At 33.1% G+C, this 18,424-nt stretch overlaps 1 protein-coding gene and 1 long non-coding RNA gene across 2 annotated transcripts; one reads left to right on the top strand and one right to left on the bottom strand.

Moving 5' to 3' along the window:
- Nucleotides 1-729: 729 nt before the first annotated feature.
- Nucleotides 730-17,391, top strand: LOC123705373 (interaptin-like). The gene is made up of 10 exons (XM_045654118.1): nucleotides 730-861; nucleotides 4,954-5,067; nucleotides 6,463-6,534; nucleotides 6,645-6,782; nucleotides 7,363-7,494; nucleotides 9,431-9,541; nucleotides 9,966-10,118; nucleotides 12,822-12,961; nucleotides 13,198-13,447; nucleotides 17,139-17,391. Exons 1-10 carry the CDS (start codon nucleotides 787-789, stop codon nucleotides 17,313-17,315), a joined length of 1,362 nt encoding a protein of 453 aa, XP_045510074.1. The 5' UTR covers nucleotides 730-786; the 3' UTR covers nucleotides 17,316-17,391.
- On the bottom strand, nucleotides 1,257-2,452 carry LOC123705374. The gene is made up of 2 exons (XR_006753301.1): nucleotides 2,412-2,452; nucleotides 1,257-1,522 (listed from the first exon to the last, which is right to left on the bottom strand). It is a non-coding gene; the product is annotated as an uncharacterized LOC123705374 (long non-coding RNA).
- Nucleotides 17,392-18,424: the final 1,033 nt, after the last annotated feature.

Raw genomic sequence — 18,424 nt, 5'->3', positions numbered from 1 at the left:
TTGTTTAACAATGAGCATTAATTTTTATTTTTTTTATTTTTTATGTTTAACAATGAGCATTAAATAATCATTACGTTTTATCTAAAATCCCTTTAAAATCTATAGTAGTATAATTTTATAATTTTATACCATTATTTGTACTTTGTAACAGGTAATATTATCTAAATTTCTGTACTTAGCAATTTACATGTATTATTCATTATTCAATAGCTTGTGTACATGTAGTTTGAAAGAATTTACGTAAAACTCTTTAAAGAAGAAGTAAGGAAGAAGTAGAGATTAGATTAGAGAACTTCAAAAGTTTGTCAGTTAGCTTGCGTCCTGCAATTAATGATCGTGTGGTACGATGACGATAGACGTACCACGTAGTGGTTACTCAAAAGAATCCTAGATGGCGTTAACATCTAAAAACGCTTAGAGTAAAACGACTCAAAAGAATCCTAGATGGCGTTAACATCTAAAAACGCTTAGAGTAAAACGACAAGCAAAAGTATTTTTTCGACACGACGCGACGTAACAAAAATGTGGATGTGATTTTTTTTTTAATTTTAAATAATTTGATCTACGTTAAGTTAGTAAAGTTTTTTTAATAGCTCATAAAATTCGCTAGGTACAGATCTGTGGCTAGGTACCACGGTGACACAATAAATAATAAATTTAGACACTGTCACATCATTAAATCAATATTGAAAAACATTGATTGATTGATCATAAATTTTATAATTTTACTATAATTTTGGTTGAGAGCTTTTCTAGTTTATTATAATTGTTTTTAATATTTTTGTAATGCCTCAGTCGGACTACTGGCCTTTTAAAAATCAGACCGATCCAATCGACAGCAATCCGGAGCCATCTATTTTGGTTAGTGATTTATCATGACTTTACAGTTTAGATATAGTTACAAAAAGAACTTTAAGAAAATCCTGGTCTTTACGGGGACAAGGGAAATCATTTGTCCGTATTTAAGCAAAAAGGAACCAACCAGCAAATACGCACTTCTGAGATATCAAAGGATTTACAAAAACATTTGCAGCTCTGTTAGATGAAGTAAAATTAATATTAATTTTATTTAAATTCATTGATAAATTACTTATTTAAGTATGTGTATATAAATTTGTTCTGAATACTCTTAAACTTTCTAGATAATTAAGAAAATGTGCATGTGGTTCCTTTTAACATTTATCAATTGATAGGTTTTCTCTTATACAAAAAAGAACCACAACCCAGGGATTTAATGATATAAATGAAACTATGTATTTATAATATCGTAATAAAGCTTTTATTAAAAAGATATATAAAATAATACATATAGAGGACGTTTATTCGACGTTATCATCAAATTGGATTTCGAAATCCACCTTGTCTAGTCCATCTATGTGGTCTTCTATTGCATCATCACTAATAAGATTGTTATAAAAACTCTGTGCATATTGTGGAATGAGATGTAATATGGCCTGAATATCGCTTGAAGGTGAAGAAAGCTTCTCCAGAGGCATCGACGTATAAGGTTCTTCGTTATCTTCTGTAATAAAAAGAAAATTATACGTAGATATATGGCGACAGCAAAATATAATTAGTTCTTATAAAGCCGTGTCCCTACTAGACGACTAAGTATGTTGTAGGTACATGCGCTATGTACAAAAAATTGGCTAAGTGCGAGTCGGACTCGCGCAACGAAGAGTTCCGTACCATTATCTATAGAAACGGCAAAAAATCACGGTTTATTGTATGGGAGCCTCTTAAATATTTATTTTATTCTGTTTTTTAGTATTTGTTATTACAACGGCATCAGAAATACATCATCTATGAAAATTTCGACTGTCTAACTATCACAGTTCATGAGACAGAGGGACAGACAGACAGACGGACAGCGGAGTCTTAGTAATAGGGTCTCGTTTTACCTTTTGGGTACGGAACCCTAAAAATCACACGCAACAGTGACCAAACCTAAAAAAAAATTAAATAAACTTGTTAAAATTTTCAATTTCGCGGGCTAGGGCCTTGTTCCGCTCAAAACAGTGGCAGCGCGACTTTTAAAATCAAACAAATTATTATATGCGCTGAATGTACTGTTCTGAATCTGAATCTAAACGTATTTTACCAAAATAGTAGGTAGGTACCTAGATCATCGACAGTTCATTTTAAAACAGGGTTTAGTAGTTTCATCTCACAATGACAGATGAATCGTAACAAAATGACTCTTAATAATTCGACTCGCCTTCGTGAACAACAACAGTGTCGTTAAAATACGTAAATCCACACAGGATTCCTCTTGTACTTACTAATTAATGAACTATCTTTTTAAAATCACTCCACAATCGGGAATGAATCAAAAGTGGATAAAGCGTACATACCTGCATCTCATAGATTCAATAAGTACCTACTTAAATGCATTAAATAAAACTACTTACCCGTTGTATCTTCATTATTATCTTCGGTGTTCGTCTCCAATGCTTTTTTTTCCAATTGCTTCCTTATTTATTTATTACTAAACATTTTCACATTTAATTTTAAAGGTAATTAACAAAAACAATAGAACTTACTTCGCGGAGAAAAAAAACGGCCGTCACGTATTCGAAATACTTCGCTGAATGTCACCTATATTGACAGATGTTCGACGTTTTACTTTAAAAATTGGAGTTTTGCACTTTGAGCTATATAAGACGTAATGAAATACGTTGTTTAAAGATGAGAAGCATTCTGCATTGTGCACAAGTCAAGGCATTTGGTTCCGTATAGCGATGATGGGTTTCTGGATGTTTTACAATATTTATTTATGCATGATAGAACCGAATGCTTGTGGTTTTATTTTGCAATAAAAAATTACAATTAAATTATGAATTTATTTTACGCATAACCATACCATAGAAACCTGGTTCCATTTTGTGTATTAAAAATAATTGTTATTAATAGAAATATGTGTAATGTATAATGGTACCAAGTATCTGCGGATCTGTTTTGTATATAATGACATGATAGTAATATCGTTTATTTGTATGAACAAAGCAGTCCCGTGGTGCTGTGGTTCGGTTTTGCTTCATATGTATTATTCGTTGTTGCTGGTGGTTCCTTTCTGCTTTTAGTATACCTTGTTTCCAAGGTAAAATTCATGTGGTTCTTGTTTGTATAAGAATTTAGACCACTTTTAAATGAGTATTCTTCAAGAAACGGAAAAAAGCAAATTTGTCGAGTGGTTCCATTTTGCATAAATACGGACATTTATTGTTGCTACTATTTTATAGATGGCACTGTAACTAAGGGACAATAAAAAACAAAATAATTTATTTATAATTAAGTACTTACTTAATAGTATCATTTTAATCATTAATATTATATTTTATTGCTATGACTTCAGACTGACGTAGAATATAAAATAGATACATAATCTATGCTATAAAAATGAATCACAAAATGTGTTGGTAAGCGCATAACTCGAGAACGGCTGAACCGATTTCGTTAATTCTTTTTTTATAGATTATAGTAGGTACGAGGATGGTTCTTATGGAGAGAAAACGTAAACATGTAGGTACCCCGGGCGAAGCCGGGGCGGACCGCTAGTAGATAATAATTATGAATCCAGAAAGTATTAAAAGAGCGTAGAAAGACATTTTCTTAAATTTTTTTACAGAGCAATTAAAATCACATTAAATTAGCTAAAAAATTATAATAATTATAGTATAATTAGGTACCTACATAAAACAATGTTAAGTAGACACTACTACTTCATCATCATCATATTATTCATCTTCATACTTTCAATTTTCATGCATTCATTGGAGCTAGGTACTTATAGTGATAATCTTCTATTGCTGTAGGTATGTTTGCTCTTTTCTACTTTGTTGCAACTTGCAGTATGCTCTCGATTAAGGTTAGGTGTCCATCTGTCTCATCTTTATCTGAAACCTGCGAAACGTTAATAATAATTACATTTTTGCTATGAGAGGTAGGTACTAGCACAGACTAATAATAATATACTACGTATACAAGTACTAGGCATACTAGGTCGTAGGTACCACTCATAATAATATAATTAATAGTCCTCGTAAAGCCTGTAGTGGTAACGAAAGAACTTAGTGAGAACATAGTAATACTCCGTGATCAACATGATCATATTATGGTATGGCTCTTTGTTGCATTATGATGACGCTTATCTACCTAGGTATTAATACATGTATAATAAATCTGTAGAGGGGTCAATTCTGTACATTGAAAATATTGAAAAAAAAAAATAGCAGGGGGTGTTACTGGATCGATACCAAACCCAAATATGTGATTAAAAAAATTTTTTTCTGTCTGTCTGTCTGTCTGAATGTGAAGACATCATGTGAAAACTAACGGTTCGATTTCGTTGAAACTTGGTATAATTATACCTTATTATCCTTGGCGTAAAATAGGATACTTTTTATCCTGGAAAAATACGTAGAAAAAATATTACTTAATCTTAATTTTTCTATTCAGTTTTATCCATAGACGTTGTTCTGTAGAACCGCGAACACACGTAGCGATTATTATAGGCCTAGCCGTATTTGGGTCCAATAGATATTTATAAGATGTCATTGTCAGAGTTACTCAAAATGGAGACATAAACCATCCACGCGAAGACCGACATCCGCGCGGACGGAGTCGCGGGCGGAAGCTAGTCATTAAATATTGCGTCAGCACATGAGCTTTCCTGTTATATAAAATACCGGTCTGTTACATCACACGACCTCCTGAAGTAGGTATCTACTTTTTGAGAAAAATACTTCCTCTCTTTGGGAGGACGTATTTAACTAAGGCTTTTCGTTCAGTTACGTCGAACAAAAGGTATTCTTCTAAACTTTTGGTAGTTAGGTATACATTAATTGAGGAAATATAAAACAGAATCACAACATTTATGGTATTTAAATATCGCCAGTGTTTTATGATTTGACACGGTATGTATATGGCGCATATCTAATGGCTTGATTTTAGCAAAAACAGCTTGGTGCTATGGAAGGGGAAGTGAAGGAAATCCAGATGGAGCTGGCAGCGCTCAGGCGAGACCGCGGGAATTTACATAGTCGGAAACAATCCTTTATTTCGCCGGTTAGTTCACAGTTTATTTTAGTAAAAGCACAGATAATATAGGTAATACTATAGGTACTGTTGAGCCGTAGGACGTAAAAGTAGGACGTACACATTTTCCGTTGAATTTCAAATGTACATCATAATTACTCATATGAAACAGAAAAAGCTAAATCCCCGCTATACTTATTTCCTAAAAACTTGAATTTTTCTGAAGCATAAAAGTTCTTCAGAAGAATTGTATACCTACTCAGCTTATAATAATATAATATGTATCACCTGAGTGAGTGAGGAATTATTTTATGAATTTGTCAGAAATTCTAAGGTCTCTAACCAACTAATTATTGAACTTTACTTTGAGCCTATGGAAGGGGCGTGTGACTCATAAACCTTTATACAAATGGCCGATAATAATCAGTTACAGACTGTTGTCAGCTGAAGGTTTTAATATAAGGCTTTATATCAAGACACGTTTTGGAAGAAACTTTAAAAGATTTCATTAATAATTACATAAATAAAACGTAAATAAAAAATAAAAACATAAGAGATTCGATATAACCATGTGAGGACATAATATTTGTATATTATGTAGTCTTCGTAGGGTGAGGTAAAATTTTTTATGCCTCAATTTGGCGCACGCTCTTAAAATTATTCAAACCTAAAAAAAAAACTTTAGGGCCGTAATCTTCATTATGTTCTTCACGCTTATTATTTATTTTTAAATGTTTTTATTAATAGTAGTGTATGACATGCCTTAATTTGGCGCTTTAGGCGGATATAAAAATTTCGTAATTTGCTACAAATTTGTTTTTATTGACACTATTTCTGTGCTACAATTGATTACTTACTTGCTAACTAGTTTCTTACAAATAAGTAGAATCTCTACTGCAATAAATATAAAATTGTTTTTTTTTTTGTGTTCAAACCGTTTTTGCTACGAATGATTTACTTGAAGTTACCTATAGTTTTAGGTCTAGGTGAAGTAACCTTGTTGGACGACATAAAATATTACGACTCAAAATTGTTAGGTAATTATTTACCTCGGAAATTTTAATGTAGGTAAAGTTAGTTACCTATAATATTAATAGTTAATACAGTTTCCCGTTCATTGTTTAAAATTATTATTTTTTTAATTATTGCGTTATAGTCTTTAAACGTGTCGAGTATGTTTGTGTTTTCTCTATCTTCAATAAATGGTTTGTAAATGTATCAATTTAACAGTTAGTTACGGGTCAAATTAATTGTTTCGGTGCCTTTTGATAAGTTTGAAGAATCATTATTTTTTTTGTGCCATATAACATTCAATACAAACACAAACAACATGGTCTATTAAAACTGATCTCAAACAGACGTTGAATCAATAAATATTACAACTACGTTCTGCATTAGCATAGTTACAATATTTTATATTTTTAGGATCCTGTTAAGTCGGATCCTACATACGTGGAGACTACGAAAACTCAACAGGACTGTACCAGAATACCACAGGTAATTATGCATTACAAAATAAAGAAAAATATTATTGGTATTGATGTTTATTTTTGTAAGCATGTAACCATGTTGTAGACTTTGGTTTTATTTATTTCATCTATTCATAGATATCAAAACTTCGGGAAGAGTTAATCAGAGCGAAAAATGCGGCGGACGAAGAACGGTTCGAAAGAGAGAAGTATGAAGGGAAATTGAAAGATTTAGAATCGAAACTGAATACGATCTGCAATGTTTGCATTGTTGAGGTAAAATATGAAATTTTGCTAAGAGACTAGGTAGCTGACCTTAACTTTGTTCTGTTAGGTATAGGTACTCTTATTTTTTAGAGTTTAGGGGTATGAATACATAGATTTTGGATGATTTTCAGACATATTCGATATGTAAATAATTTCATAAAATATCGTAACAACTAGCAAACACAAGTCCGTTGCGTGCTTAGTAAATTATCGTAAAGATTTAAGCATACCTAGGTACGGACAGACACTCACAGCGACTTGGTTTTATAGGTAGGTACTATGTTGTGATTAGATAACCATTAAAATAGTTATTTCGTAGCTCTTAATCTTAGGGTGTTCTGAAAGACAACTTTTGCTTATTGCATATAATATACCTACCGTATTTTGTGCTATAGGGCATGCAGTGCCTGCAAATTCTTGCATTTAAAACTTCAATTTATATTCAGGTCAAATACTTTGGCCTTATAATTAAGAAAATCCTATTGACCTAATTTTATGAAATTGATCAAATTAGCCTGTTTGTAGTATGCCTTACATTGTAAGTGTTAGTTATCATATTATTCCATACAACATCCTTAAAACGTTTTAGGACTCACGAAAAAAATCAAACGAAGAAGTTACAACTTTGAAAAACAAAATAAGAGACATGGAAGAAGAGGCTGAAGAAATGAAAGTTACTATTACTGAGAAAAATGACCAGTTACAAGATTATCGAATTAAGGTAAATTTTAATGTACCTAGTCTATCTATACTAATATTATAAAGCTAAAGAGTTTGTTTGTTTGTTTGAACGTTTTAGTCTCAGGAACTACTGGTCCGATTTGTAAAATTGTTTCGGTGTTAGATAGCCCATTTATCGAGGATGGTTATAGGCTATATATATCATCATTCATCACCTTAGGACCAACAGGAGCGGAGCAATGTGGGTGAAACCGCGGGCACAGCTAGTCAATAATAAGTATAAATATATAATACAAACTATAAACTATAGTGATTGTTATAAAACCTCTTAATAATAATATAAAGTGAAAAAAACTAAAACCCAACTACGACAATAACCGGCGATGAAAAAGTATAAAACAAGATTTCGGAATACTGAACTGAACAAAGTTGCTAATGTAGTTGCAAGTAAATGGACACAGTAGACTCTACCAAGATGCCTTCGTTGTAAATTGACAATAATGTCATACAATACTATTCTGAAGTATGCAATATTCCACTATGTAAAGATAAATTTTCATGTTTGGAAAGGCGTAGTCACACGTTGTTGAAGTGCTACGGTAGATAGGTATATTATGTAAGCCTGTCAAAATCATAACCCTCCTTTTGCTTTGCCGTAGTCGGGTAAAAATGTACCTACCTAAGTATATAAAGCTAAGTGCCCTTACGCACTAACGGTTAACCGCGGGGGCGGCTAACCGCGCGGTCCCATTTTATTATGCAACCGCTTTTATGATTAGTGCGTACAATCATAAGCGGTTGCATAATATTAAAATTGGGAAAGCGGCTAATCGCGCGGTTAGCCGCCCCCGCGGTTAACCGCTAGTGCGTAAGGGCACTATGCTAAGCTAAGCTAAGATGAAAACTAAATTAATGTTAACGTTCCTTTTTTATCGAAACTGTAATTTATTAGAAGATTTTTTGCATATAAAAATATTATTGATTGAATTATTAGTAAGTGCGTCATTACAAAGAAAAAAGTAAAGAAATTATTATAAGAACCTACGACTTCATTAATCGTAGATTGAATGAATGAATGAAAGCCTTTATTGCAAGATATTTACAAGTAATAATAATTTAATAGCTTAACTAGGTTTCTTCTGGGTATCTTGCTTGCCTTTCGACAAAAGCCTCCTCCAAACTCTTCCATGATTGCCTTTGAAGTGCTATTCTTCTCCAGGTCGCTCCTCCTACAATTTCCTTTAAATCATCCTCCCATCTAATTTTTTGTCTCCCTCGGTTCCTTTTTCCTTCCCTGGGATACCATTCCAAGAGATCTTTAGTCCACTTTCCTTGTTTATTCCTCATTATATGCCCTGTCCAACGCCACTTTAGAGATTTGACTGTCTTCACAATGCTATGCAATTTCGTCTTTTTTCTAATATTAGTTATTTTTACTCTGTCGCGTCTTTTAATTTTTAACATGCTTCTCTCCATTCCTTGTTGGCACACCTTTAATTTTTGTAACTGTTTTTTGGTTAAACACCATGTTTGGCAACCATAAGTCATCACTGGGCGTATGCATGTATCAAAAACCTTACTCTTTAATGTCTGGCAGATGTCGTCGTTTTTAAAAATATTTTTCAAGGACCAAAATCGTTTCCAAGAACTTGCTACCCTTTGCTCTATTTCTTTTGTCATAAGATCATTGGACGTTAATAAATATTACCTACCTATGTGTTCATAAGTCATCGAAGGAATCAAGATCATTTTTGCACTGATGTTTTTCCAAAACTAATAATACTACAATTTTGCTTATTCATCATTCGTGATGCTATAGCAATTTAGTTCCTCCCTCTGAGTTTTTGTTACTGATAACATTTTCATTTTCATTCGTGTCGCTACCAATTATATTAAGGGATTTATAACCGGCTCACAGTTTATTGATAATGATAGGTTTAAGTTTCTAAGTATTCATAATATTTCATTGACCACAGTATCTTCAAGCACAACAGCAAGTCGAGGAACTGAAACGACAGTTGGATTTAATCGAATACGACAATAAACAAGTTTCCGATCAAATACAAATAGAAATACAAAAGATGAAGGTATAGTATCAAAAAATTTTAGTATGTTGTGATATTCGTGCCCATCCAATTCTATGTGATATGATATAGAATTGGATGGGTTAAATTCCTCTTTTTCATTTCACTACTCCATTTTATACAAAATCATGTACGTGGTTAAAATAACATTTAAGAGACCTGCATTTTAATTCTATATACAAACAATATTTTATTTCATTTTGTTTAAATAAACTTTATTGCATAAAGTAAAAATGATTATAAGAAGACTATATTCTATTACTTAGTCATAACTACTTTAAACTAGATGTTTAATGTAATAGATATCGATCAGTAGAAAAACGTAGGTATTATAAAATGATTTTTAATAGTAAACTACGTTCTCCCGACATCCTCTATCACATGTTTACCGTCTTTAAAATACATTTTATAATTTTGCGTCATACAGATGCAGTTCCAGGAGAAGCTACAAGAATTGGCTCCTTTACCAGATTTGCTAAAAGGTGCTCAAATACAGCTGCAAGAAGCAAGGCAGCTGCAAAAGTTGGCTGAAGAAAACTCGCACCAGCTTTCAACAGAACTACACAAAGTTAAAGAGAAGGTCCTCAATGTTTATTTGCTCACTACCTTCCGCCCGCGACTCCGTCCGCGCGGAAAAATTAAGATTTTTTTTTCTACGTATTTTTACGGGATAAAAAGTATCCTATTTTACGCCCAGGATAATAAGGTATAATTATACCAAGTTTCATCGAAATCGAACCGTTACTTTTCACGTGACGCCTTCACATACAGACAGACAAAAAACTTTTTAATCACATTGGGTTTGGTATCGATCCAGTAACACCCCCTGCTATTTATTTTTTCAATATTTTCAATGTACAGAATTGACCCTTCTACAGATTTATTATATGTAGGTATAGATTAGGAGCAATGCTCGGAATTTCGCTGCGCGACAAGATCCGTAATACGGAAATTCGCAGTTGAACGAAGGTAACTGACATTGCTCTCAGAATCTCCAAACTAAAATGGCAGTGGGCAGGCCACATAGCCCGCAGGACCGATGCTCGTTGGGGAATACAGGTCCTTGAATGGCGACCAAGATCCGGACGGCGCACTGTTGGACGCCCTCCCACTAGATGGTCGGATGATATAGTTAAGACAGCTGGGCGCAGATGGTTAAGCAAAGCCAAAGATCGGCAACTGTGGCACAGTATGGGGGAGGCCTACGTCCAACAGTGGACTTATCCGGGCTGGATGGATGGATAGATTAGGTACCTACTTTTTAAAAAGTAAGGGGAAGATGTACAAGAAGTACATCTGTTTCACTGATTAATTTTCTTAAGAGACAAGTAGGTGATCAGCCTTCTGTGTCCTACCAGACCGAGACATTTTTTTTCTTCGTCTCCACCGGGAATCGGATCCAGGACCCCTCGGTGCTACGCTCACGCGTCAACCACTGTACCAAGGAGGCGGTCATTACTTTTTAGCATTTATGGTTATATTTTTAAAATAATAATTTAAATAGTTTCTAGGTTTCAGTCCGAAGATTCGCCCGAATTGTCAAAGAAAAATCTGCATAGTTAAAGTTGCCGTGCGATTTCCGGGAAGAAAACCATATTATGTGTACCAAATTTCATTTAAATCGGTGAAGTGGTTTAGGAGCGGATAATAGATAGACAAACAGACCGATAAACAGACATAGAGTTACTATACCATTTATTTACTTAGTCGCTTTTAACGAGTAAATAAGAATGAGGCGATAAATCCGTAGAATAATTATATCTCGAAATTTTTATATTGTATTAATGACAATGCATTATTAAGATATAGGTAAATAAAGTGTACGAGTGTGACGGTACTTAATAAATAAAAAATGTGTGCGTGTACTAGAGTACACACGTAAGAAGTGAAACTTAGGGATAAGAAAAAGTTGGCGCGTAACGCAAAAATGTCACGCCTACGGCGTAACGCAAAAATGTCACGCCTACAGCGTAACGCAAAAATGTTACACTAAATTTTTGTCCAACCCCGATAAAGAAGTTTCACTTCAATAACGTACCTATAATATAATATTATGTTAGTTCAAAATTTGAACTTATTAACTAAACTTTGCGTTTAGTTAATAAGTTCTAATTAGAATCCTCAAATACTTGTTGGAGATGCACTGCCTTTTAGGTATTAAAAATCGTATGATGGAGTAAGGGACTAGGTATAAAAATTAACTTTCATACAATTTTCAAATATTTCTCGAATAGAGAACTGTTTTTCTTCACATTTCATGCATTATCTGTAAGTTTAATATAGGGGGGTTCACCACCTCCTGCAGCAAAAATATTATATGACAAAGCTCTGTTCGTGTTATGCTTATTAGTTCTTGTACTAACTCATGTGCAGACCAGATGGCGCGGTATGAGAAACGCCTATATTAAAGGACTTTTGTTCCGCCCCGGCTTCGCCCGTCGTATATATAGCTTAGGTACGTACTTCTCGCGAACAGAGTGAAAACAAAAGTGTTATTCTTATTTTTCTCTCTTTAAGAACTATCTTTGCTTTATCAAACACGTAAAAACACTTAGCCGAATTGGTCGTACCATTATCGAATTTACCTACGCTTAGTTACAAATTTGGCGATTCATTTTTATTTATTTATAATACCTACACATTATTATTAACGAAATGACCTACCTTAATAATATAAAAACATATAAATAGGTACTAATAATTTATAACTGATCAATGACCTTGAATGCAGAATGATAAATATGATTATGAATAAAAATAAATCGATTTCCGAAAAACCCCAGTGCAAATAATAATCTTGCGTTACATGACAAATTATCTTCCGTACGGAGACACCACGTTTATCAGGGGTTTCTTGAAACAACAATTGAACATATATTTTTTACTTACAGTTTTTTAATGCAAAATGTTTCCGTTACATTTTTCCTCGAAGTTTAAAACTGTTATTTTGGAAATTTCAATTTTTTTTTATGAATCCCAACATGACTAATTATTGATGTTTTGTTCGATAATTTATTATCCTTAACCTAAGTTAAAACTTATGTAAAAAAAAAATTATGGGGTAAAAATTGGGGGTACAATTTTTTGAAAGGTATTAAGAAATATTGGAAATATTTATTATACTATCTAATTTACAAATATATTTTTTTAGTGCTTCAAGTTCACAACAATGTTGCACATGCCGCTAATGTATTGAAAATCCTGTCAATATATAAGAGAACATACAGATAAATTTTAGCTGTTATCTTACTTAAAACGCTTACTTACTTAAAAGCTCTTTCAGCTTGTTATAGCAGTGAACAACCTAAATGCTGAAAGGATTGAAAAGTCAAAGCTCATCGAAGAGAGTAAAGAAACTAAATTGGAGTTGGATGTAAAGAACCAAGATATAGCCGTATTAAACAATAATGTGGATGATTTGAAGTAAGTGATTTGATTGTAATTTTGTTTATAATTTTCAATTAAAATATTTTTTTGAATTGTAGAGTTTTATCATTACGTTTATAGTATTATTGACTCACTTCAGTGTTATTTATGCAAATAGGTCGATGAGATTCTATTTACGTTTAAAAATGTCAAAAAGCTATCAGGAATTACATTATCACAACTCACAAGGCAGTTCTATAATTGTTTGACTCCATTGATTTTCATTTTCTCAGATGTAAAGTGCTGCGACTCGAAGAGAAACTGGTACAGCTGGAGACCCGTTACAAAGAAAAGGCGTCCGAATGCGCGATCCTCATCAAGGACCTGGAAGAGATGCGCGTGGAAAGTTCCAGAACATTGACCCGTAACAAGGAACGATCTGAATCGATGCGGCGGTACATGCAGAGCCAGATATCGGAGCTGGAGCGGCAGCTGATACAGAGCCGCGCGCAGTGCAGAGCGTGCCAGAAGGAGCGGGATGAGGTGGGTCGGGACACGTGTGTGTGTGTGGTTTACATACAGAACCAGATATGTATCGGAGCTGGAGCGGCAGCTGATACGGTGCCGCGCGCAGTGCAGAGCGTGCCAGAAGGAGCGGGATGAGGTGGGTCGGGACACGTGTGTGTGTGTGGTTTACATACAGAACCAGATATGTATCGGAGCTGGAGCGGCAGCTGATACGGTGCCGCGCGCAGTGCAGAGCGTGCCAGAAGGAGCGGGATGAGGTGGGTCGGGACACGTGTGTGTGTGTGGTTTACATACAGAACCAGATATGTATCGGAGCTGGAGCGGCAGCTGATACGGTGCCGCGCGCAGTGCAGAGCGTGCCAGAAGGAGCGGGATGAGGTGGGTCGGGACACGTGTGTGTGTGTGGTTTACATACAGAACCAGATATGTATCGGAGCTGGAGCGGCAGCTGATACGGTGCCGCGCGCAGTGCAGACTGCAGAGCGTGCCAGACACGTGTGTGCGAGTGTGTGTGGGTGTACTTGTGGGTGCCTGGGCTCATGTGATTGCCTTCGAGAGTGTGGGTGTATGTGTGCGTCTTAGAGCGCATGGTTATACGTGTGCGTGTGTTGAATGAGTTTGACGGGTCTTCTAGAATATATTAAGATGTTTTCAATTACGTCGATTCGTTTTCTATTTGATCACAAAAAAAGTTTTATTTTCCTTGTCTTTTTTTCAATTGAACTATTAAAATATTGCTTTTTATTATGATTCCGTAATGTTAACAAACGGCAAGTGCTGACCTTAAATTCTACTTGATCTGATTTATACTTTTAACATTTACATACATTTGCCGTGACTTAGCTAATAAACGTTCAAGTTTAACAACACTCATAATTGCTGGATCTATTCTAATAACAGAGAAGTTTCATGTTGGAATATGCAGCTAAAAATTTAATATAAATATAAATCCTACTAATTTAAGAAATGCGAAAGTTTTTAAGGTGGGATGGATGAATGGATGCATGGATGGATGTTTGTTACTCTTTCATGCAAATACTACTGAACCGATTACAATTAAATTTAGTACGTAGGCAGCTGAAGACCCGGAATAAGATACAGGCTATTTTTATCCCTGAAATCCCACAGGAACGGGAACTATGCGGGTTTTTCTTTGAAAACGCGGACGAACCCGTGGGCGGAAATCTAGTAAAATATATTATATTTGACAATACGCCATAATGTTATATTATATAGTGTGCACCCTGATTACAGAAAGCTCTAATGATCATAATGACCATAATCCACCATTCTGGCTAAGCGCAGGTTGGCAAATAATTATCTACAAAATCTCCAAACAGTTCCATTTCTATGTACCTACATACTGTTAAAGATAAATTCTTATAAAAAGCGATAACGCACAATTTTTTTTTTAATATATCATTTGGTTAATTTTTACGCTATGATAAATAAATATAACGTTTATGTATTCTTTGTATAGGTAGTTATTAAGCTATTGTTAGATTTCCAATAAGTTTATACAGTTCTCCCAAACTGATTTAATGCGCATAGAAAAATTCGTCACTGTTCGGCAACTGTCATATTCCCCGAGCCTCCGAAGACGATATAATATATATAGAGTGGTTAAATGTATTTTCTTCATGCATAGTATATTAGAATTATGAGTTTTATTGTGATTTTATAAAAAGAGATAAGTAACGAAATTTTTTTGATAATTCAATCTTAGTTATTAGCGAGGATAAGCCACACGATTGCGAATATATTATATTTGAATTGATTACTCGGAAAATTCTATACTAAGAACTATTAAAGTGTCTTATTGAAGCTGGTGTAATGATGGATGTATGGAATGTTAAAATAAGACAAAGTTTATATTTAAAAAAAATGATTTTCAAACACTGGTTTACATTAAAATTGTAGAAATCTAATCATTAAAATCTCAGTCCAAAGGATTTACAGAATCAGGGATTATCTCTATTTCTGATATCGTAGAATGATCAGAACTTTCATTATGATCTTATTAATTTTCTCTTTCTCCACTGCTATCTGCTACCTGTGTAAATAATTATTTTATTGGAAAATTAAACTATGAAACAAAACAAAGAAGGGTATGTAACAGCAGCTCTTTATAATTCTACACAGAGATAATACGTGCGGTCACCACCAATATATGTGTAAAGACGACTGACGGATTTTTGAATTTTTTGACTGACAGGCTACCGTCACCTATCGCCTGAATTGTTTTCGATTGTGTATGACTCTGAATTGACTCCTATTTCTTTTGAACAAGGTGCAAAATGCAAGTGCATTGTTTAGGGCACTTACGATTCAATGATTCGGAGTGATTCGGGTGATTTTGGAAATAGGACAATTAGCGAAGATAATATGCATGCGCATTATTAATTTTGAAGTACTGTTGTTACTGTTATGTTTATTTTTGATACTTACCACTTTTTCATTAATATCTACACATGAAAAAATAATATTTGGAACCATAGAATTCAATGTAAAGAAAACAAATTCAAAATATAAATAAAAAAATATTTACTGACTAACAAACCTTACTGAAAAATCTGCAACATCAAAGAACATTTCCGAAATGTTCGAGTATAACCAAAAAGAGAACATCGTTTACTCGACGGTAAAGATATCCTTCATTCTGTCAAAAATTAAGTGGTTAAATAATTGCATGTAGTACTTTGAAAAAGGGCTTTAATTAAACAGAAGCATTTGCAGTCCCGTCGTGTCACGATCCGGTATAATTTATAATTCGCATCGATTATGCTAATACTAGTATAGTATTATATCTGTGCCAATACTAAAATGTCACGGGACAGATAACATCGCGTAGCATCTGGCGAAGCTCTATTCCTTACAATTCACACAATAATTTACAAACTACGATTATTTGTATCTGTAGGTAATTCGGTGAACGTGAATAATGTTTTTCTAATAATGGTCGTACGTATTAAAAAGTAAACTTTTTGTTCTATTCCACAGTTAACCAATCTTTATACGGTACAAAACAGTTTATGTTCACTAAAACAATAAATTACAAATTCCACTCAATTTTAATAATGGTGAATTGGTATTTATGATATGTATTAAAAATACCAATTTAAAAATTATACGCTACACAATCAGATGGTTATATTATAGTTTTGTTAAATCGAATATGTAATTTGTTAAAAGAGCGAAAACATAACTTTTATAATAGTAATAACATGGGCGACTATGTAAGAAGTGAGTTATATAAAGATACATAATATTACGCCAGAGGATACATTTTTATCTTGACTAATTATCTACTAATTCGAAAAAATAAAAGAAACATTTTATCTGTCCATTCAAGAATACAAGTATCGATTGCTATTTCTTTTTAACCCTATTTTGACGTTATTAGACTAATAAATAATCTGTTAAACGGATTAAATGAATGAATGAAAAAAATGTATGAAAAATTATTTATTGTACACCTTAAAGGACAATTTAAAACACTTATTAACTTATTTAAAAATGTACAGAGGGCGCCTTATCTGCAAGGCAACCCAAACGACTAGGACAAATGCTGAGTATGGTGAACAGTGGTGCATAATAAATTAAAAAGTGAAAGACGGATACTATACTATAAGATCCTTTATTCCCCATTAAGAATTTCCTTGTAATATCAAATTAATTACAATACTAATCAGTTTTCCAATTTCAGATTCGACAACGAATGAATCTACAAATCAACAATTTGCAAGAGAATTTTGAAATGGCTGAGATTCGCCTGCGAACGCTGCAAAGTCAAATTGCGTCTCTGAAGAATAGCTATGCAGTTATTTTAGCTGATGATGATGATAATGGGGAATTTAATAAAATAGTGACTACATGTGATTGATTGTGTTATAATTATACTTCGATATATAGAGATTCGAAATAAATACTTCATAATGTAACATTGAAAGAAAATTTCATTCAAGCGTATTAAAAATACTTATATATAAACAACTTTTCAATTCGCTTTTAAATTTTTAAACAAGCTAATTGTTATAATATTAAAGTACGCTTTTGTTATTTACAACTATTTGTAATATTTTTCTAATCATTTTAATAAATTTTATTGATATACTTTGTGTTTTATTTATTATCTTGATGAATGAAATGAAATGAAAGTTTAACAATCCCCAAGTACCTTTTTATATGTGATGATTCTTTCGTATTTTTAGTATTTCATACATTCTTCTTCACAAACTTTTGACCTGACGATTCGAAACACAACAATTGGCTTAATATAATAGTGATGCTTTTTAAAACGTACCTAAATTTACGAAAATTATAAATTTTTTAACACATTGTTAGCATGTTTAAATAAAAGTAATGTAAATTTTTATAAGTATTACATTACTTGTATATTTAAATTCAAAGTATAGGTACACTAATTCATTTTTTGGATTTGATAGGTAACTAAGTAAATGCGCATTATTTCAAGTTTTCCTCCAAAACGGCTTAACCAATCCATATTCCATACTTTAATACATATTATAAATGCAAAAGTAACTCTGTCTGTCTGTCTGTTACTCAATCACGCCTTAACTACTGAACCAATTTGCATGAAATTTGGTATAGAGATATTTTGATATTCGAGAAAGGTCATAGGATAGGTTTTATCCCAGAAAACCCACGGGAACGGGAACTGTGCGGGTTTTTCTTTGACTGATCTATATCATATATAATATTGCCGCTACATGACATTATATCGTTTTTTCTGTATTAAGGATTATTTTAAAATCATAATATAACAAAATTTCCTGCCATTTACATTTGGTATTGTAATGAAGAAGACTGAATAATAATTAGTGAACAAAGGTGATTCACAAAACAGGTGCTATATTTTTATTTGGTAGGTACGTAAAAACAAAATTGAACTCAACCTTGACCGAGTTAAAGTTTTTCAATAAATTTTTTATCATTATATTGAATTATATAAATTTAAAGTGTAGGAAAAAA

This window comes from Colias croceus, chromosome Z (assembly GCF_905220415.1).
Source record: "Colias croceus chromosome Z, ilColCroc2.1".
Classification (NCBI taxonomy): Eukaryota; Metazoa; Arthropoda; class Insecta; order Lepidoptera; family Pieridae; genus Colias; species Colias croceus.
The sequence above is the reverse complement of the archived record's forward strand: the minus strand, read 5'-3'. Positions and strand labels throughout refer to the sequence as shown.